Genomic DNA, 22,242 nt, shown 5'->3' on the forward strand with positions numbered 1-22,242 from the left:
TTGTATGGCTGTACCTGTTCTGGGCATTGCATCTAAATGGCGTTATGCAATATGTGGTCCTTTATGACTGCCTTCCTTTTTTTTTTTTTTGAGACAGAGTCTCGCTCTATCGCCCAGGCTGGAGTGCAGTGGTGCAATCTCGGCTCACTGCAAGCTCCGCCTCTCGGGTTCACGCCATTCTCCTACCTCAGCCTCCTGAGTAACTGGGACTACAGGCGCCCGCCACCATGCCCGGCTACTTTTTGTATTTTTAGTGGAAATGGGGTTTCACCATGTTAGCCAGGATGGTCTCGATGTCCTGACCTCATGATCCGCCCACCTTGGCCTCCCAAAGTGCTGGTATTACAGGCGTGAGCCACCGCACACAGTCATGACTGCCTTCATTTACTTAGTGTGTTTTAAAGGTTCTTTGGTCTTACAACATTTATTGTACTTCACTCCTTTTTAATGACTGAGTAATACTCTATTGTATGGATATACTGCACTTACCCATTCACCCGTCAGTGGGTGTTTGAGTTGTTTCCACTTTTTGCTTATTATGAATAATGCTGCTAGAAACATTCATGTACAAGTCTTTGTGTAGACATATGTTATTTATTTTTAAAATTTATTTATTATTATTTTTTGAGACAAGGTCTCACTGTATTGCCCAGGGTGGAGTGCAGTGGCACTATGTCAGCTCATTGCAACCTCTGCCCTCCAGGTTCAAGCAATTCTCTTGCCTCAGCCTCCCGAGTAGCTGGGATTACAGGTGCCTGCCACCATGCCTGGCTAATTTTTGTATTTTAAGTAGAGACAGGGTTTCACCATGTTGGCCAGGCCGATCTTGAACTCTTGATCTTAGGTGATCCGCCTGCCTCAGCCTCCCAAAGTGATGGGATTACAAGCATGAGCCACCACGCCCAGCTAACATATGTTTTAATGTCCTTAGGATATATACCTAGGAATAGAATTGCTGGATCTCTATGTTTGGTTATTTGAGGAACTGCCAGCCTGTTTTCCACATCAGCTGTACCATTTTACATTCTCACCAGCAGTGCATGACGGTCCAGTGCCTTTTTATCTTACTGCGCTTAAGATGTAATTCCTTCTTTCTCAGACTGGACTGTAAATTCTTTGAGGTAAATAAATTGATTTATATGTTGTTTGTATCCTCTATTGGCTTCAAGTGGTTATGTGCATTTTATTGTGCAATTGCTAGATACTTTGTTTCTCTGAGCCTCAGTGTTTTACTTTGTAAAATGAGGGTGCTATAATTCTTGACCTCTGAGGGCTACTGGGAGCTTTAAATGAGATGATATATGTAAAACACATGAGGAACTACCTCCCATGTAGTCAACCTTCAATACGTTTCAGATATTGCTATTATTATGGGCATTTTTTTTTGTTATTGAGATTAAATTAACGATTGAGTTTTTTCTTTATTTTGAGAAGGAGTCTTGCTTTGTTGCCCAGATTGGAGTGCAGTGGTGCAATCTTGGCTTGCTGCAACCTCCACCTCCCAGGTTCAAGCAATTTTCCTGCCTCAGCCTCCCTAGTAGCTGGGATTACAGGCACCTGCCACCAAACCCAGCTAATTTTTGTATTTTTAGTAGAGACAGGGTTTCACCATGTTGGCCAGGATGGTCTCGAGCTCCTGGCCTCAAGTGACCTGCCCGCCTCAGTCTCCCAAAGTACTGGGATTACAGATGTGAGCCACTGTGCCCGGCTGAGTTTTTTCTTTTTTTTCTTTTCTCTTTTTTTTTTTTTTTTTTTGAGACGTAGTCTCACTCTGTCATCTAGGCTGGAGTGCAGTGGCACGATCTTGGCTCACTGCAACCTCCACCTCCCAGGTTCAAGTGATTCTCCTGCCTCAGCCTCCCGAGTAGCTGGGACTACAGGCTCACACCACCATGCCTGGCTAATTTTTGTATTTTTAGTAGAGACAGGGTTTCACCATGCTGGCCAGGCTGGTCTCGAACTCCTGTCCTTGTGATCTGCCCGCCTCGGCCTCCCAAAGTGCTGGGATTACAGGCGTGAGCCACTGTGCCCGCCAAGTTTTTTCTTTAATAAGAGCTTTGAAAAATATTTTGGCTAAGGTTGTAATATCTCAATCAGACACTGGTTAAAAAATTAGCAATAGGGGAATTAATTGTCAGATGGTAGACCTTCCAAGTCCCCAGCAAGTTCATTAAACTGTTAAATTTCCTTTGAGCACTGATCACTCTCCGAGGCGATGGTGTTTATTTCTCTGTGTTTATAGGCTGTCTCTCCCTTCCACACCAGAGTGTAGGCATTTTGTTTAGCTTGCTCATCATGGTCTTTCTGATGCCTAGAAGGATGTCTGCCACATAGCAGGCGTTGAATAAATATTGTGGAATAGATGAGAAAAAATGTATGCAGAGAAAAAATTAGAAGACAGGAGACATATTACAAACCCCATGGAGGAACAATAAATGACTAGATTCTTCTTTATTAGGAAGGTAAAAATATTATTTAAAATAGGTGATAATGGGGCCAGTGATAGCCAACAGGGTTAAGTACTGTTGTAAACACTGAGCTAAGTGCTGTACAGGCAGTCACTTATTTAATCCTCACGATACCCCTATGAGATATTTGCTGTCCTTCCCATTTTACAGATGGAGAAACTGTGACACACAGAGATTTAATAACTTGCCCAAAGGCAGAGCTAATGAGTGGAGAGGCAGGGATTTGAACTTTAACCGTCTGGCTCCAAAACCCATTTGAATCCCTTTGCTTTACTCTGTCAAGGTGATCATAGCAATATGGCACAACAAAGGACAGCTGGGTTCAGTGTCAGAGTCTAGCCCATGCTAGCACCAGAGAGACGACATGTGCAGTGGGAAGAACATGCGGACAGGGGTCCAGAGAATAGTTTCTGCTCATGCTAGAGTGACCAATTAGTGGCTTACCCACTCCAGATGGCTGTCTTCTGCAGGGAGTATCTCAATCCCCAAATTGGGACCTGGGACCTGGAACCTGGCCTTAGCTGATCTCTGAGGTTCTTTTCCAATATTAAAGTTTTCAAGCCCCAAAGAATAGTTGAAAATTACTTCACCTCGGCCGGGCGCGGTGGCTCACGCCTGTAATCCCAGCACTTTGGGAGGCCGAGGCGGGCGGATCACAAGGTCAGGAGATCGAGACCATCCTGGCTAACACGGTGAAACCCCGTCTCTACTAAAAATACAAAAAAAAAATTAGCCGGGCGAGGTGGCGGGCGCCTGTAGTCCCAGCTACTCGGGAGGCTGAGGCAGGAGAATGGCGTGAACCCCGGGAAGTGGAGCCTGCAGTGAGCCGAGATCGCGCCACTGCACTCCAGCCTGGGCGACAGCAAGACTCCGTCTCAAAAAAAAAAAAAAAAAATTACTTCGCCTCCCCAGGCCACAAGGTGACATAGATCAAAAAATTTTATTAGCCTCTTGTGTTAATGTTTATGTTTACAATAAAGTCCTCACTAATTTGACTGGAATAAATCAGCAAGTCTCCAAGTAGAGACTGTCTTATGAATACATTTAAGGAGATTTGTGCAAATTATTGTATGTTCATATTATGGAATGCTATGTAGTTTAAAAGCATGTGGTAGGTCTGTGTGAAATGATACAAGAGAAAGTCTATAATATATTGAGTAGAAAATGTAATTGCAGAACAATGTGTATATGTGTAATATCCCAACCAAAGAGCTGTGTACATGTGCATACCTCCCCACACCTGGGTGTATGTGCCCAGGAAAGGATCTGTAAGGGCACACCCGAAACTGTTAGTGGCTGTTTTCCCTGCAAGAGTAGGGGGAGGGAGGGAAATTTCACCCTGTATTTATATAATCTATTGTTTGATTTTTTTTTTTACAAGAATGTGCTACTTTTATATTATTAAGAACTACATAGGCTGGGGGTGGTGGCTCACGCCTGTAATCCCAGCACTTTGGGAGGCTGAGGCGGGCAGATCACCTGAGGTCGGGAGTTCAAGACCAGCCTGACCAACATGGAGAAACCCCGTCTCTACTAAAAATACAAAATTAGCCGGGCATGGTGGCACATGCCTGTAATCCCAGCTACTCCGGATGCTGAGGCAGGAGAATCGCTTGAACCCGGGAGGCAGAGGTTGCAGTGAGCCAAGATCGTGCCATTGCACTCCAGCCTGGGCAACAAGAGTTGAAACTCCGTCTCAAAAAAAAAGAACTACATAAAGGCAAAAAGTTAAAGTGGTTTATAATTAGGTTACCAATAGTGTGTGTATGAATGATATTTCCAAGAAAGGAACCTTGAGAGTACTTGGAAGGCTTGTTCTCAAGTATTTGCACCATTTCCTGCAATCTGGTTGAACATTAACTTATTCCACCTGGGAAAATGCAGTTGTTTATCAAGGAGACCCTTCAGCCCCACACGAGACATTCAGAGAAACTTGGTTGCTGTCTTTGCTGTCAGGAAAGAGGAACAGACTACCTAGATGTGTTGCTTCAGAGCAGAATTTCCAGCAGTAGATTGAACCTTTGGAGGCCGAGTCTCAGCCCAGTGTAAACTGGTAAAGAGTGAGCCCTCTTCCTACAATCTGGTTATTGCTGCTGTATAAAAAGTCCTCTTGATTTTTATATATTTATTTCTTATCTGCTGCCTTACTAAATGTTTTAATGTTGCTAACCATTTTGATTTCTGCAGATAGATATATATCAATATTACTAATATTGTAACTCATTTTCTTATCTGACTGAATTTTTGGATACATATTAAATAATAACAATTTTAAAATACAGACCTGCATGCCCTGTTGTGACTAAGATGCCTTTGACTGTCTATCGGCCTCTGCTTGTGCTTCAGCATTAACTCGCAGATAGCCAGGGGCCGCTGTCTGCCCTCTCAGAAGGGGACGGGGGTCCTTATGTTCAACTTTATATTTTCTTTCTTTCTTTTTTTTTTTTTTTTTTCAGTTTGAGACATGGTCTCACTCTTGCCCATGCTGGAGTGGTACAGCAGCATCATCTTGGCTCACTGTAGTCTCTGCCTTTCAGGCTAAAAGGGATCCTCCCACCTCAGCCTCCTGAGTAGCTGGGACTACAAGCGCGAGCTACCACACCCAGCTAATTTTTGTATTTTTTCTAGAGACGGGTTTTGCCATATTGCCCAGGCCAAACTTTATATTTTCATTTAGGATTCGTATACATTGGTGCTATAGTGCCATTATTCCAAAAATGTATTCATATGTTTACTGCAGGTCAGAGAAGTTTTGAAATTTTTGGTGAAATATCCATGTAGTTTGCTATCTGAATATCTTTATGATTATTTAAAAACTATTTTAAACATTTGTTTCCTTTTTTTTTTTTTTTCTTGAGGCAGAGTCTCACTCTGTTACCCAGGCTGGAGTGCAGTAGCGTGAACTTGGCTCACTGCAAACTCCACCTCCCAGGTTCAAGCAATTCTCCTGCCTCAGCCTCCCAAGCAGCTGGGATTACAGGCACCCACCATCACGCCTAGCTAATTTTTGTATTTTTAGTAAAGACAGGGTTTCACCATGTTGGCCAGGCTGGTCTCAAACTTCTGACCTCAAGTGATCCACCCACCTCAGCCTCCCAAAGTGCCGGGATTACAGGCATGAGCCACTGTGCCCGGCCACATTTGTTTCCTTTTAAGAGGATTTTTACATTATGTTAAAAATCTTGATTGGTGGAAGTTATATTTCATAATTTTCTTCTTCCTCTGTATGAATAATATGCTTTTATAGTGATGTCACAAGAGGTGCCTTTTGCAGAGTGCCTCATACGTGTCACTGGACTAAGTAAGCATTTTATCTCATTAATCTTCACAACAGGCTATTAGAGTATTATAATTTTAATTTTGCAGATGAGAAAACTGAAACTTAAATGTTTTAAACTTGGCAAGGCATGGTAGCTCGGTAGCTCACGCCTGTAATCCCAGCACTTTGGGAGGCTGAGGCAGGTGGATCACCTGAGGTTAGGAGTTCGAAGGCAGCCTGGCCAACATGGTGAAACCCTGTCTCTACAAAAAACACAAAAATTAGTTGGGCATGGTAGCGTGTGCCTGTAGTACCAGCTACTAGGGAGGCTGAGGCAGGAAAATCACTTGAACCCGGGATGTAGAAGTTGCAGTGAGTCAAGATTTCGCCATTGCACTCCAGCCTGGGCGATAGAAGGAGACTCCTTCTCAAAAAAAAAAAGTCCCAAGGTCACACGGCCAGCAAATGCCTGAACCTGGATGTCAGCTCTGGTCTAACTTTAGCACTTCCTTGGGCATTTTTGGGGGTGATGATTTCTGCTTGAGCAGCCAGCATTACCCCTTCAGACCCCTGGAGTTCAGTCAAGAGGATGCTTTTTAGAAGAACGTCTACTGTTGAGTCAGAATAACTCTGGAAATTCTCTGTACTCTGGATTGGTAAAAAGAGGCGGGGAGTTGTGGGCTGAGGTTGGACTCTCTTAGTTCCCTCAGCAGCATGAAGGCAACTTCTCCCAACCTGGGGAAAGTGGATCCTGGTGCCTCTGTCCTGGGCAGTGTGGTGATCTGGGGCTACCGTGTGGAATCTTGGAATCACCTGTGGTGTTGAGGACTTTGGTTGCACTTCTTCTAAGCTTCTGGCTCATCTAATATTAGTCACGCTACTTCAGGTGTTTGTATGTGCCCTGTGCTCAGGGCAACAGGCATCTGGCATATGTCACTGTGGAGGGCAGTTGTGAGTCCCTCCTGGACTGTGAGGGTGGGGCTTCATAGGGAGCTGCAAGCCTTGAGCAGTCCCTGTAGTGATCCCTGGAACCTGTGTTTTGGGACTCCAATCGAAATATTGGGTGCATTTGAAGATGTCCCAGATCATCTTAGACCACTGGCCATTTATCTCAGGACGTGGCAGAGATTTGCCAAGGTTGGGAGTCACCCAGGACCTAGAGGATGTGGTTGAGAAGGAACCTGCTTTCTTACTCATTTGGCCATGAGGGAAGCAGAGTCTACCAGGGTCTTCAGTATTACGGAGGAATTGAAGCTGCCCCGGTCTTTTGAACACATCCCCGTAGACTAGATGGGTGGTGGAGCAGGCATTTGGCTGTAGATACACATGGTTTGGTATGCGGAAGTAAGACCTCCTGGCTGGACCCACTTCAGAAGGCTTCATTGTTTCTCTCCACATGAAGAGGACTTAGGAAGGAGATGAAATGAGATTGCCAGGGATTGTGAGGAGGTAGCCCAAGCTACTTGATTCTTAATGCTAAACTGAGCTCTAATCCTTGTTTCCTTTTCGGTATTGGATTAGAAAAATGTAGGGCAGGATTAGAATTGGCTGTTAACAATACCCAGGACAAATATATGCCCTGAGAACTTTGGAAAGGAAATAACTTCCTAGGAATGGTGGCAGCTGCAGTGGTAATTTATATGTGTCTTTTAACACTTGTAGTACTTGGTTTTATTTTTTGATTATATCTCTGCCTTTCCCTATCAAAAGGCAACTTAAGCGTAATTTTTTTTCAGTGAATTTATATTAATTTTTAGTGGCAAGAAAATATATTCATCCTCAATAATATAATACATTCAAATAAAGAGTGAAATATACTGTTTTGTGTTATCATTGTGGCAAAGATTAAAATAAGTAAACCTCAAGATATCTTATCAGTTAGTATGTTAATTTGGAGAGCCACATAGTACTGGTGAGGGTGGGAGACATAATTTTGGAAAGTAATTCAGCAGAGTTTATCAGGAGCCCAGAACATTTAGATGTTTTACCAATTTATTCCATACTCAGAAAGCTACCCTAACAGAATAATTTGTGCTAAGAAAAGCCCTGGCCACAAAGATGGTCACTGACACATTATTTTGAGAGCATTTTTCTTATGCAGAAAGCTTGGGACAACATTGGAAGGCACAAATTGGCAAGTAAAGATTAATTGTAACTTTATTGCACAAAAATAAGCTTTGGTATGAGTTTTTCTAATTTTCCTATGCATATCTGCTTTAAAAATAGTTGTAGCATGCATTTTTTCACCCTTAGCCATATATTTTGAGCATTTTCTTCCTCGTTTGTGCTCATATATGAAAACTCTAACCTTAGTTGAAACCAGCCTTCCTTTCTTGCACCTGGACAGCCAAACATTATTGGGAAAAAACATTACTAAGCTGCCTGGTTTAACTTTAAATGCACGGTCATGACCGTCAAATTAGTCCTTAGTACTGTCTGTAAATGCTAAAACATTTCCATAGTAAATTGACTTTCCCAATCTCTGGGAAGATATGTGATACCTTCTTTCTTCAAAGCTTCCATATATAACACCCCTTCCCCACTCTTAGCCAATTACTTTATCTCCAATAAGGAAACCCCTCACCTCTGCCACCGTTTCTCCAAGCCCATCTGTGGCTTTCCTCTCCTTCACACAGGATGCCTCCTGTCTCAGGTCAAGCTTTCCTCTTGTATCTCTGCTCCAACTCCTTCCTCTTCCTCAGGGACCTCAGTCTTTCATTGCTCCATCCTCTCTCCTGCGTCGTCAGTCTCCCCTTCCCTTTTGACTTATTGCCAACCTCATTAAAAATGCTATAATCTTTCACATCTTTAAAAACAAACAAATCCTACCCTTGCATCCATGTCTTTGTCTACCCTGTTAGTTTTCATGCCTTTCCTCTGCTACCTTTTAAAGCAAAACTTTTTTTTTTGTCGCCCAGGCTGGAGTGCAGTGGCACGATCTCGGCTTACTGCAACCTCCACCTCCCAGGTTCAGGTGATTCTCCTGCCTCAGCTTCCTGAGTAGCTGGGATTACAGGCACGCGGCACCACGCCCAGCCAATTTTTGTTTTTTGTTTTTGTTTTTTGTTTTTTTGAGACAGAGTCTTGCTCTGTCACACAGGCTGGAGTGCAGTGGCGAGAATTGGCTTACTGCAACCTCCGCCTCCCGGGTTCAAGCGATTCTGCTGCCTCAGCCTCCAGAGTAGCTGGGACTACAGGCCCGCCACCTAATTTTTGTATTTTTGGTAAAGACAGGGTTTCACAATGTTGGTCAGCCTGGTCTCGAACTCCTGACCTCGTGATCCACCCGCCTTGGCCTCCCTAAGTGCTGGGATTATAGGTGTGAGCCACCAGGCCTGGCCAAAGCAAATCTTCTTAAGAGTTGTTGTCTGTCTTATCTTCCTCCTCTCCCATTTTAGTCTGGCTTCATTCTTATTATTTCACTGAAACGCTTGTCAAGGTCCACAAAGACCATGTCCATCCATCTCACTGCTCCTGTCAGAGTCATTTTCTGCAGCCTTCCCTCCTGCCTCTATTTGATAAGTCCCCAGTGTTTCACTCCAGCTGAGGCTGTGCTTCCAAGCCCAAGAGCTAACTCTAGCTACCTATTCAGCGTCTTCCCTTGAATGTGTCTTAGCCATCTCAATCTTAAAACAACTAAAATAGAACTTCTGATGTTCTCCTACAGACCAGTTCTCCTTCCTCTGAAACTCTCTGAATGTCTCTACATCAATTTCTTGGCTTAAACCAAAAATCTGGGAGTTAGCTATGTTTCTTTTCTTTTCTGCCACATCCAGTGTATCAGCTAGCCCTGTTGGTTTTACCTCCACAGTGTATATCCAATCTGCCCACTTCTCACCATCTCCTCTGCCACTGTCATGCCTGGACTGTTGGAAAGGCCTCCTGACTCTACTCCCTGCTTCTGTTCTTGTCCCCTCCTTCTTGTCTCTCTGTAGCACATCAGATTACATCCTTACCTTCCGTGGCTTTCCAATGCCTTTCAGATAAAATCATACTCCTTATCAAAGACCACGAGGCTCTGTATGATCTGGCCTCCAACCTCAGCGTATATCATCTTCAGTTCCCAGAAAAATGTCAATCTCATTTTCCTTTTTCCACAAGACTTTGTACTGTTCCTTCTCCTTTTCCTAGTTCTTGGCTGACTTCTTGCTTGTCAGGTCCAACTTGCTTAGAGTGGCCTTGCCCGACCCCCTATTTAAGTAGTCTGCCCACACCCTTTTTAAAAATCATAGCATCTTATTTATTTAATTTGGAGGACTTATGAGAAGATGCAATTGCTCTTTTCAGTTAGTGGCTCCCTCCTTCCCTAGAGTGGCAGCTCCACAGGAGCTGAGCAGCATAGTATCTTGTTCATTCCCAGGGCTTAGCACAATGGCTGGCAAGTAGTGGTTACTCAACAAATGCTTACTGAGTGAAAGCCTGAATGAATGAGTACATATTTTCCCATATTCTTATTTCCAATGGGTTCATAGTATTCCATTGTACAAATGTAACCTAATTAAGTTAACCACTGCCCTATTGTGGATATATTGGTTTCCAGTTTTTCACTACACTGAAACATGCAAAGTAATCTAAATGGCTATTGGGAATATTGTTGACCATGGACAGTTATTCAGGCCTTAAAATCCTAGGAAGCATTTTTATTAAAATGGGTGAAATAAGTACATTTAGTGAAAAAAGCGTAATATAAAATTATATATCTACAGCATGATTTTTTTTTTTTTGAGTCAGAGTCTCCCTCTGTCACCCAGGCTGGAGTACAGTGGTGTGATCTTGGGTTACTGCAACTTTGCCTCTTGCTCAAGCAGTCCCACTACCTCAGCCTCCTGAGTAGCTAGGACTACAGGTGTATGCCACCATGACTGGCTAATTTTTGTATTTTTTTGTAGAGATGGGGTTTCACCATGTTGTCCAACCTGGTCTCGGACTCCTGGGCTCAAGTGATTTGCCTGCCTTGGCCTCCCAAAATGCTGGGATTACAGGCATGAGCCACCACACGTGGCCAACATGATCTTAACTATGTAAAAGTGCATAGAAAAAGCTAGTATGAAATAAACTAAAATGTTAATTATGCATTTCAAATTGACATTATTACAGATAATTTTTCTTTTCTATTTTTTTTTTTTTTTTGAGACGAAGTCTCACTTTGTCATCCAGGCTTGAGTGCAGTGGCTAGATCTTGGCTCACTGCAACCTCTGCCTCCTGGGTACAAGCGATTCTCGTGCCTCAGCCTCCTGAGTATCTGGGATTACAGGTGTGCACCACCACATCTGGCTAATTTTTTTGTATTTTTATTTGAGTCTCACTCTGTCGCCCAGGCTGGAGTGCAGTGGTGCGATCTCAGCTCACTGCAAGCTCCGCCTCCCGGGTTCATGCCATTCTCCTGCCTCAGCCTCCTGAGTAGCTGGGACTATAGGCACCCGCCACCAGGCCCAGCTAATTTTCTGTATTTTTAGTAGAAACAGGGTTTCACTGTGTTAACCAGGATGGTCTCGATCTCCTGACCTCATGATCCGCCCGCCTTGGCCTCCCAAAGTGCTGGGATTACAGGCGTGAGCCACCTTGCCCGGCCGTTATCTTTTTTATTTTAAGACAGAATCTTGCTCTGTCACCAGGCTGGAGGCAGTGGCACGATCTTGGCTCATTGCAACCTCCGACTCCCTGGTTCAAGTGACTCTCCTGCCTCATCCTCCCAAGTAGCTGGGATTACAGGCATGCACCACCACGCCCAGCTAATCTTTGTATTTTTAGTAGAGACGGGGTTTCACCATGTTGGCCAGGATGGTCTCGATCTCCTGACCTTGTGATTCACCCACCTCGGCCTCCCAAAGTGCTGGGATTACAGGTGTGAGCCACCGCGCCTGGCCTGATTGTTTTTTAAGCACACGAGTAATACATGGAATTTTTTCTTTTCTTTCTTTCTTTTTTTTTTTTTTGAGATGGAGTCTGGCTCTGGGTCTGTTGCCCAGGCTGGAGTGCAGCGGTGTAATCTTGGCTCACTGCAACCTTCACCTCCCGGGTTCAAGCAATTCTCCTGCCTCAGCCTTCTGAGTAGATGGGATTACAGGTGCACACCACCATGCCCAACTAATTTTTGTATTTTTAGTAGAAATGAGGTTTCACCATATTGATCAGGCTGGTCTCGAACTCCTGACCTTAGGTGATCCACCCGTCTTGGCCTCCCAAAGTGCTGGGATTACAGGTGTGAGCCACTGTGCCTGGCCAGAATTTTTCCTTTATACTTTTCTGTGTTTTCCAAGTTTACTGCTGTGTGTGTGTGTGTGTGTGATTACTGTGATTCAGTGATTACTGAAGATAGTCAAAAGCAGATTTAGGAACCATCCAGCCCTAGAGAATTGTCTAACTGTCTGAAGCATACGTGCTGACAACAGCTCTTGCCCTTTAAGTAGCTCCAGGCATGTGTTACTCAGGTTTACAGAGTAGCAAGAGTGGACTTTCCTATGGAGCCTTCACAGCTGGTCAGGGGTGTGTGTGTGTGTGTGTGTGTGTGTGTGTGTGTGTGTGTGTGGTGTTCTAGGTAACGGGGCTCATTAAAATGGTGATTTGGGGATAAGAGTGCTCCGGAGATGTGCTCAGAGTTGGGAACATTTCACAACTGCTCCTCACATCTGTTTTTAGAGCTTGAGGAGAGCTCATGTGGCCTGAGGCATTGTCACAGCCTTTTACCCACTTAACTTTAGGCAGTGGTTCTCAAATCCGAGCCCTTTTGGGGGTTCATGAGGTCAAAACTATCTTCATACTAAGACCAAGATGTGGTTTGCCTTTTCATTCTCATTCTCTCACGGGGCACAGCAAAGTTCCCAGATGTTATACGTTTCAGGACATACTGGCTGCAGAAGCAGATGGGAGAAGCCAGAAGTAGACAGGAGAATGTCTATGAGGCCAGACATTAAGGAGGGTTGCAGAAATGTAAAACAATGCCAGCTGTCTCCCTAAAAATGTTTTATTATGACAAATATATTTATTTTTCATTAAAATGCAATTAATATAACAAGAGTTTATTATCTTAAATGAATTAATATTGTTAAAAATTTCTCAGTTTAGTTTCCAATACGATAATTAAGAGTGTAAAGAAGTTACAAGACCAAAAAGTTTGAAAACCACTGAATTAAGGAGACAGGAAGAGAACTTTTTGTTTTTTTTTTTAATTTTTGAGATGGAGTCTTGCTTTGTCGCCCAGGCTGAAGTGCAATGGTGTGATCTCGGCTCACTGCAACCTCAACCTCCTGAGTAGCTGGGATTACAGGCATGCGCCACCATGCCTGGCTTATTTTTGTATTTTTAGTATAGATGTGGGTTCCCCATGTTGGCCAAGCTGATCTCGAACTTCTGACCTCAGGTGATCTGCCCGCCTCAGCCTCCCAAAGTGCTATCTTGTTCATCACTGAATCCCTAGCACCAATTACAGGTGTGAGCCACTGTGCCCAGCTGAGAACTATTTTTATGGTGAGTTGATTATGGCTCAGTAAACCAGTTGGTGAATTGCATGATTCAGAAACACAAAGCCTAAGGTGGGAAATGACCTTATCTAACAGAGAGGTGTGTAAGTCTTTGATATTACATTAATTTCCTCTCTCTCTTTCTCTCTTTCTCCTTTTTTAGAGATTATGCATGACGTGATAAAGAAGGTCAAGAAGAAGGGGGAATGGAAGGTGAGTAGAAAGTACAGTTAATGGGCTTAAGGTGAGTTCACATGGAAAAATCAGAAGGGGTTGGAGTTGGAGGAAAGTTGTAGGCAGGAATGAGGGCTTTTGCTGTCTCTAGAGAGTACAGAATGCGTCTGGATTGGAGAAACGTGATCTGCTCTGCCTCACATTTCATATGGTCTTGGTTAAGAAGTCTGTTTGTCATAAAGCTTATCTTAAAGACTACCTGGTCAGGCAGTTAGCAGTGGAACTCTTTTGTTCAAACAAAATATTACCTGGAACCCGTTAGATAAAGCAGAAGAAGGTATAATTCTGCTGGCTCTGGGAGAGGAAGAAGAGGCCTTCTTGCCCCTTTGTGGTCATAAAGCATCTCCATGGAGTCCATGTACAGTCTGGGCTCAAAGCCCTCATCTGGTCTATCCTCATTGAACTGTAACTACATAAGACAAAAATAGTAAGCTCATTTAATCACGTAACATTGACAGTAGTGCTGGAAACTATAGTGTACTTGAAACAAGTATTTAAGCCAATCAAACTGAGAGTGGGCCGGGCTCCTGGAGTGGGTGGTACAGGAGTGGAAACTGCTGCCCCCTATGCATGAAGTCAGCATTTTAAGGACTACTTGGTTGTCTGAGGCTGAGAATTATACTGGCCAGAAGAGTGTGCAGTTTTACTTATTTTTTCTGCATGTTGCTGAAGAATTTATACCAACCTTTCTTGCCCTCAAGTTTTCCTACAGTCAAAGCCCATGCAGTTTCAAGTGCATTGGGCCTAGGAACAACAGAGCTGATTAGTACAGGAGGATTTTGAAGTCTCACCCGGGGCCTTTGTTTTAACCAGCACATCTGTCCTCACCACCCAGAAGGGGAGGCTGTGCAGTGGGAACTCTTTAGCATACCTTTCTCACTTACCCTTCCCATCAGTTGAGGGGCTTGTAGACGTGTGAATTTTAAACTAATCTTGAGGAAGCTGCCTTGTATAATAAAAACTAATTGGCCCCTGTACTGCAGCAGAAAGCTTTCTCATCCACACTATCTGCCCTGATGTGTCTTCCTCCTGTTGCTCCCTTCTCAGTTTATAACATTACAAAAAGGGAGGATAAATAGCCTTGTTTTAACTGCCAGCTTCCTCTCCACTGTGGGCTGAATGAAGATAAGAAAGGTGAGCTGAAGAGTTGCAGGTCTGAAGCTTTTAGGCCAGGACTGGAACATTCTTGTTCTTCCAGCCTAGACTAAGGTACACTATGTCCCAGCTGACATGTGTGTTAGTGGCACAGTTCTGATGATGCCTTTCATCAAGTCCCCACATGCCAGACCACATGTGCAGGCACTAGTGTTCACTCTCCCCTTAAACATAAGTGCATGCCGTGAAAAAGTACTCACTAATATGATTATCTCTGAATGTTGGAGCTATAGATGATATTTTCCTTTATTTATTTATTATTTATTATTATTATTTTTTGAGACGGAGTCTTGCTGTTGCCTAGGCTGGAGTGCAATGGCGCAATCTCGGCTCACTGCAACCTCCGCTTCCTGGGTTCAAACATTCTCCTGCCTCAGCCTCTCAACTAGCTGGGATTACAGGTGTGAGCCACCACACCTGGCTAATTTTTGTAGAGATGGGGTTTCACCATGTTGGCCAGGCTGGTCTCGAACTCCTGACCTCAAGTGATCCACCCACCGCAGCCTCCCAAAGTGTTGGGATTACAGGCATGAGCCACCATGCCCGACTGATTGTTTTCCTTTTTTAAATGGGTATTTACTTTATCATGGGAAATAAAAACTTTTTTTTTTTTTTTGAGACAGAGTCTCGCTGTTGCCCAGGCTGGAGTGCAGTGACGCGATCTCAGCTCACTGCAGGCTCCGCCCCCCGGGGTTCACGCCATTCTCCTGCCTCAGCCTCCCAAGTAGCTGGGACTACAGGTGCCCGCCACCTCACCCGCTAATTTTTTGTATTTTTAGTAGAGATGGGGTTTCACTGTGTTAGCCAGGATGGTCTCGATCTCCTGACCTCGTGACCCGCCCGCCTCGGCCTCCCAAAGTGCTGGGATTACAGGCGTGAGCCACCACGCCCGGCCAGAACTATTTTTTTTTAAGTTTATAAAATTATATCAGTGAGAGGAAACTCTTAACTCCTAGAAGGTTAGGTTAGAGTATGGGAGGTACAAGCGAGCGTGTATCCCCGTGGGCTTCTGGTCCATAGGAAATATGGTTTCTTCTGTATTCTGTACTTCCGGAGCTCCTTTTGGAGTCTGATGTGGTAAGCTGAGTGAGAATCACAGCAGATGCCATGCAGCCCATATGCTGTTCTCTTTCCTTGCAGGTGCTGGTGGTGGATCAGTTAAGCATGAGGATGCTGTCCTCCTGCTGCAAGATGACAGACATCATGACCGAGGGCATAACGAGTGAGCATGCTCTCTGCACTTGAGCAGTGCTGGAGCCTTCTCTCTGTGGCAGGCTTAGCTCTTTCCTATTCATTATTATCTCCTTCAATTTTAGATTCTTCCAGCAACCTGTGTGCTAGGACCAGAAGCTCCTGAGAGGCCCAAGGCTATCTTGTTCATCACTGAATCCCCAGCACCAAATCCAGGGCTAGATGCTCATTCAATGTCTGTTAAAGGAATGCCAAAAGAAAGGTTAAATCAAGAAAGAAAAGGCAGCCCACCCAATAGAAAAAAGTTCTGAGCAGGCACTTAACAAAAGAAGAAATCCAAATGGCCAATGAATCTATGAAAATTGTCCACTGTCATTAGTGGTCAGGGAAATGCAATTCAAACCAGAGTGAGATGCTGATATAGATTCAAAATATTACAATATTTAATCTGATAATGCCAAGTGACGGCGAGGAGGTAGAAAAATGGAAACTCCTATGTGATGGAATGTCTGCTGGTGTAGCCCCTTTGAAAACCACTTGGCAGTGTCTAGTAAAGTTGAAGGTATGCATGTCCTGTGAGCCAGCAAGTCTGTGGTCAGGTATGTGTCCTAGACAACCTCAGGTATGTGGGCCCAGGATATATGTGCAGGAATACATGTGCAGTGTTGCTCATAGATTCCCCGAGTGGAAAACAACCAAAACATCCATCAAGTGTAGAATGGTTAAATCAGTTGCGTGCAGTTACGCAGCAGAATACTCTACAGGGATGAAAATGGGCGAGCCCTGAGCGCTCACAGTAACATGAATGCATCTGATAAACAACGGTGAGCAAAGACAGCAAGACACAAAAGACCACTGATAGTGAGCCTTCATTCCACAGAGTTCAGACTGCAGAGCTCAGCTGTGTTGTTTTAAAATGCAGATGTAGGGAGTAAAACCTCAAGAGAAGAGCTCACCATTCAAGGGAGGATAATGATTCTGTTTGCAGGGAAGAGAGGAAATCATGTTGACAGGGGAATGTGAGCTGGAGCCAGGGCACTTTTGTGGTGCTGATTGGGTTTTGTTTCTTTTTTTTTTTTTTTGAGATGGAGTCTCGCTCTGTCGCCCAGGCTGGAGTGCAGTGGCGCAATCTCGGCTCACTGCAAGCTCCGCCTCCCGGGTTCAAGCCATTCTCCTGCCTCAGCTTCCCGAGTACCTGGGACTACAGGCGCCCACCACAACGTCTGGCTAATTTTTTGTATTTTTAGTAGAGACGGGGTTTCACTGTGTTGGCCAGGATGGTCTCGATCTCCTGACCTCGTGATCCACCCGCCTCGGCCTCCCAAAGTGCTGGGATTACAGGTGTGAGCCACCGCGCCCGGCCCGGGTTTTGTTTCTTAACTGGGGTGGTGCTTATTTAGACATTTGCCTTATAGTTATTTGTATGTTTATGTTTTATTCACGCTTTGGAATGTGTGCTATAACTTTTGGTAAATAACAAGGAGCAGGATTGCTGGATCACATGGTACGTATGTTTAGTTTTTTAAGATACTGCCAAACCATTTTTCAAAGTGACTGACCATTTTGCATTCCCAGCAGTAGTGAATGAGAGTTCCTGTTGCTCCACATCCTTACCAGCATTTGGAGTTGTCAGTGTTCTGAATTTTGAGCATTCTACCAGCTGTGTGGTGGTATGGTATTGTTTTAATTTGCATTTCCCTGATGACCTAGGATGTGGAGCATCTTTTCACCTGATTATTTGCCATCTGTATATTGTTTTTTGGTGCAGTGTCTGTAAGGTCTTAGGCCCATTTTTTAATTGGGTTATTTGTTTTCTTATTGTTGAATTTTAAGGGATATTTGTATATTTTGGATAACAGTTCTTTATCAGATGTGTCTTTTGGAAATATTTGCCCTCAGTCTGTGGCTTGTCTTTTCATTCTCTTGATGGCATCTTTCACAGAGCAGTACTTTTTAATTTTAATGAAGTCCAGCTTATCAATTCTTTTTTTCATGGATTGTCACTTTGGTGTCATATCTAAAAAGTCTTTGCCAAATCCAAGGTCACCTAGCTTTTCTTTTATGTAATCCTCTAGGAGTTTTATAATTTCGCATTTTACATTTAGGTCTGTGATCCATTTTGAGTTAACATTTCTAAAGGGTATAAGGTATGTGTCTGTATTCATTTTGATTGCACGTGGATGTGATTCCTTCATTTTTAAAAAACAGATCCAGTGTATCTATCAGCAGAAGCACAGTCCTGTAAATGGCAAACACAGTTTTTTTGTTTATTTGTTTGTTTGAGACAGAGTCTTGCTGTCTCCCAGGCTGGAGGGCAGTGGTGCAATCTCAGCTCACCACAACCTCTGCCTCCTGGGTTCAAGCGATTATCCTGCCTCAGCCTCCTAAGTAGCTGGGATTACAGGCACCTGCCACCACGCCTGGCTAATTTTTGTATTTTTAGTAGAGACAGGGTTTCACCATGTTGGCCAGGCTAGTCTCGAACTCCTGACCTCAAGTGATCCACCTGCCTTGGCCTCCCAAAGAGGTGGGATTACAGGAGCGAGCCACTGCACTTGGCACGCATACACAATTTTTTATGTGACTTTTATGTCATTTAGTGACCTAAGTCAGTGTGTTGTTTGTTTTTGAGACAGAGGCTCGCGCTGTTGCCCAGGATGGAGTATAGTGGTGCAATCTTGGCTCACTGCAAACTCTGCCTCTGGGGTTCAGGCAATTCTCATGCCTCAGCCTCCCAAGTAGCTGGGATTATAGGCAGGCGCCAGCACACCGGGCAATTTTTTTTTTTTTTTTTTTTAGTAGAGACAGGGTTTCACCATGTTGGCCAAGCTGGTCTTTAACTCCTGGCCCCAAGTTATCTGCTCGCCTTGGCTTCCCAAAGTGCTGGGATTACAGGTGTGAGCTACCGTGCCCTGCCCCAAGTCAGTTTTAAGACTAGGCTTGCCCCTATTTTGAGTTTATGATGTCATTTTCTTCATTGAATTTTCGAAACTATTTTCTTCATCTATCAAAGCAAAAACAAACAAAAAAACACAAAAGTAAAGGAGAAAAACACTAAATGGAGCTAACAAGGATCTAAGAAAAGAGCAGTGACTTCCTGTCCTCCCCTCTCCCATCCTCGGGGTCTGTTACCCCAGAGGCAGCCACCTCGCCCTTCATTCTGGTCATCTTTTTGATTTTTCCACATAAATGCTTGTTCTATTATCTCTTGATTCAGCGATATTAGATATTATTAATTGACTTCCTGTGGGAGATGGGGATTCAGAGCTCTCCACTATACACAGACTCTTTCCTACCCCCAAAAGTGGTTTTTAAAAAATGGCCTTACGGCCAGGCATGGTGGCTCACACCTGTAATCCCAGCACTTTGGGAGGCAGAGGCAGGTGGCTCACAAGGTCAGGAATTCGAGACCAGCCTGTCCAACAGAGTGAAACTCTGTCTCTACTAAAAATACAAAAACTAGCTGAGCATGGTTACATGTGCCTGTAGTCCCAGCTACTCAGGAGGCTGAGGTGGGAGAATCGCTTGAGTCTGGGAGGTGGAGGTTGCAGTGAGCCGAGATCGTGCCACTGCACTCCAGCCTGGGCGACAGAGCAAGACTCTCAAAAAGAAAAAAAAGAAAAAAAGAAAAAATGTTCTTACTTAACAAAATTTAAAAGTTAGCAACCCTATGTTGAAGCTCTGAAACATTTTGGGGGGAAATATTAGTGGCCTATGAAATTAAACAAATCTATAACCACTGGTAAAGTAGATGTTTGGGGATTTTGGTATTAATTTGAACATTATTTGAAGTGAAAGTCTTTATAAATATTCCAAGTCTTTATAAATATTACAATCCTCTAAAGTGATGCTTTTATCTGCTTAAATCATCTGCATAGAAAGAATAGCACCTGTATAATTGCCTTGCTCCCTCCATGCCAGAGGACAGTAGATAACACATTTTAAGCATTACCAGGTGATTGGTAAGATTCTCCCAAAAGCTGTTCTTTCCAGGTGAAGTCCCTGACATAACTGTAGAGGAAACAAGCAAACCAAAGCCTATGGTTTGTTTTAACCAAATAGAACATTTAATCTTTGCACTATTGAAGGAAGCAATATTGTATAGAGAATGTGGTTGGAATGCCTTCATTTGATATGCAGAGGAGAGCAATGAAACTATCCAGATGTTGAAAAATAAACCCAACATGGAAATTCCAAAGGAATTGGGATTATCTAGGGCAGATGAGACAAAGCTGAAGAAGAGGCAAAGGACCCCTTCTTGACAGAATTAGATAGCATTTTCCATTTTCTCTCAGAACAGATCAATGAATTTACTTAAACTGAAATGGGGAGTGAGAACTCTCTAGTGTGATAAGATTTCAGATTTTCTTTTGTTGTTGTTTTTGTCATTGTTTTTGAGATGGAGTCTCACTCTGTCACCCAGGCTGGAGTGCAGTGGTACGATCTTGGCTTACTGCAACCTCCACCTCCCAGGTTCAATCGATTCTCCCACCTCAGCCTCCTGAGTAGCTGGAATTATAGGCACATTCCAACATGCCTGGCTAATTTTTGTAGTTTTTTAGTAGAGATGAGGTTTCACCATGTTGGCCAGGCTGGTCTTGAACTCCTGATCTCAAGTGATGTGCCCACCTCAGCCTCCCAAAGTGTTGGGATTACAGGCATGAGCCACCATGCCCAGCCCGGATTTCAGATTCTAACATCTTGGGCATGTTGAGACCATGGAATTCACTCCCAAGGAACGTAGTAACCTTAAGGAATGGGTGAATGATTCCCCCCGTCCCCCGCTGTAGATATTTATCTGCAGCAGTCTGAAGGTAGCCTGTCTATATTGCTTCTGGTTTTATGGTCACCCATCATGTTTTCTTATTCACCGCGGGTTGTTTTGTTGTCTAGTTGTGGAAGATATCAATAAGCGCAGAGAGCCGCTCCCCAGCCTGGAGGCTGTGTATCTCATCACTCCATCCGAGAAGGTAAACCTTCCACCAGAGGAGGAATCTGGCTAAGGTTAGATGGACTGGCTTGGGATTTATGTGGCACAGACTGTCTGACATTTCTAGGTTAAGCACGCATTTAACACACTGCTCTGTTTAAGCATGCAATCCACAATGGGGTGGGGTGGGGGGGTGGTGTTTATGCAGTGAGAAGTGATGAATGTATTAAGCGTTCTTAAACACAGCAGCTGTGCAGAAAACCAGAGCCTGTGTTCCATGGCCCTGGATCATTCTAGTTTTCCCCCTCGCACTCCCTCTTCAGGTAGGACCCACTCTGTCTAATTAGTCCACCTCCAGACTTTGGTATTTTATGCTTTCATTTTATTTTATCAATATCCAGTTACTATTCACATTTACCTGTCTTATAATTTTGGAGGTTACTTCAAATCACCATCCAAACAAGGTCCAACTCCTTGCTTCTGGGTAATAGTTGTCTTAGGCAGGTTTTGTTTTGTTTTGTTTTATAGGTTTTGTTTTGTTTTTTTGAGACGGAATCTAGCTCTGTTGCCCAGGCTGGAGTGCAGTGGCACGATCTTGGCTCACTGCAACCTCTGCCTCCTAGGTTCAAGAGATTGTCCTGCCTCAGCCTCCCAAGTAGCTGGGATTACAGGCCCCCCCACCACACTGCCACACCCAGCTAATTTTTGTATTTTTGGTAGAGACAGGGTTTCACCATATTGGCCAGGCTGGTCTCGAACTCCTGACCTCAAGTGATCCACCTGTCTTGGTCTCCCAAAGTGCTGGGATTACAAGTGTGAGCCACCACTCTCAGCCTTTTTTGTTTTTTGGGGTTGTTTTTTTTTTTGGTGTTTTTTTTTTTGAGACAGATCTCTCTCCATCACCCAGGCTGGAATGCAGTGTTGTGATCACAGTTCACTACAGCCCCGACCTCCGGGGCTTAAGTGATCCTCCCACCTCAGCCTCCCAAACAGCTGGGACTACAGGCACATGCCACCATGCCCAGCTAATTTTTGGTAGAGATGGAGATCTTGCTATGTTGCCCAGGCTAGTGGCAAACTCCTGAGCTCAAGTGATCCACCTGACTTGGCCTCCCAAAGTGTTGGGATTACAGGCGTGAGCCACCACGCCAGCCTTAGGTGTCTTAGTCTATATAAATTTCCTCCAATTTTCACACTTTTTTTTCACTTTGAAAACTGGCTTACATATGAATTTCTACAGATGCAATTAAATTGCCAAAAGGTCATCAATATGAATCTCCTGGAAGGTTTCTGCCCAGTTTCTTTTTTTGTGGGTGTCTTCCTAACAACTAATTACAGTGGCTCCAAAGAACTGATACTGTCATTCCAGAATGGGCTAAGAAGGCCTTTGTTCATCTAAACTCTGAAATAATACTAATTTTAAGTCCTCAGGACTTGGTTGTGGCCAAACATGAGTGTTAGAATTATGCATCAAAAATCCCCTGATTTTGTGCAAGTGGCTTGAAGCCATTGGATTTAACTCAGTTCAGATACAGGTCCCATTT

General features: G+C 43.9%; 1 protein-coding gene across 2 annotated transcripts in view; it reads left to right on the forward strand.

Annotated features, from left to right (window-relative positions):
* Positions 1-22,242, forward strand: part of STXBP1 (syntaxin binding protein 1) — an 80,566-nt gene that overhangs the window by 25,934 nt on the left and 32,390 nt on the right. For both annotated transcript variants that reach the window (XM_032165184.2, XM_032165183.2), the window contains exons 2-4: positions 13,352-13,401; positions 15,718-15,799; positions 20,662-20,738. In XM_032165184.2, the coding sequence (XP_032021075.1) occupies positions 13,352-13,401; positions 15,718-15,799; positions 20,662-20,738 (209 nt within the window). The remainder of the gene's footprint in view (positions 1-13,351; positions 13,402-15,717; positions 15,800-20,661; positions 20,739-22,242) is intronic.

This window comes from Hylobates moloch, unplaced genomic scaffold (assembly GCF_009828535.3).
Source record: "Hylobates moloch isolate HMO894 unplaced genomic scaffold, HMol_V3 SCAFFOLD_10, whole genome shotgun sequence".
Taxonomy (NCBI): domain Eukaryota; kingdom Metazoa; phylum Chordata; class Mammalia; order Primates; family Hylobatidae; genus Hylobates; species Hylobates moloch.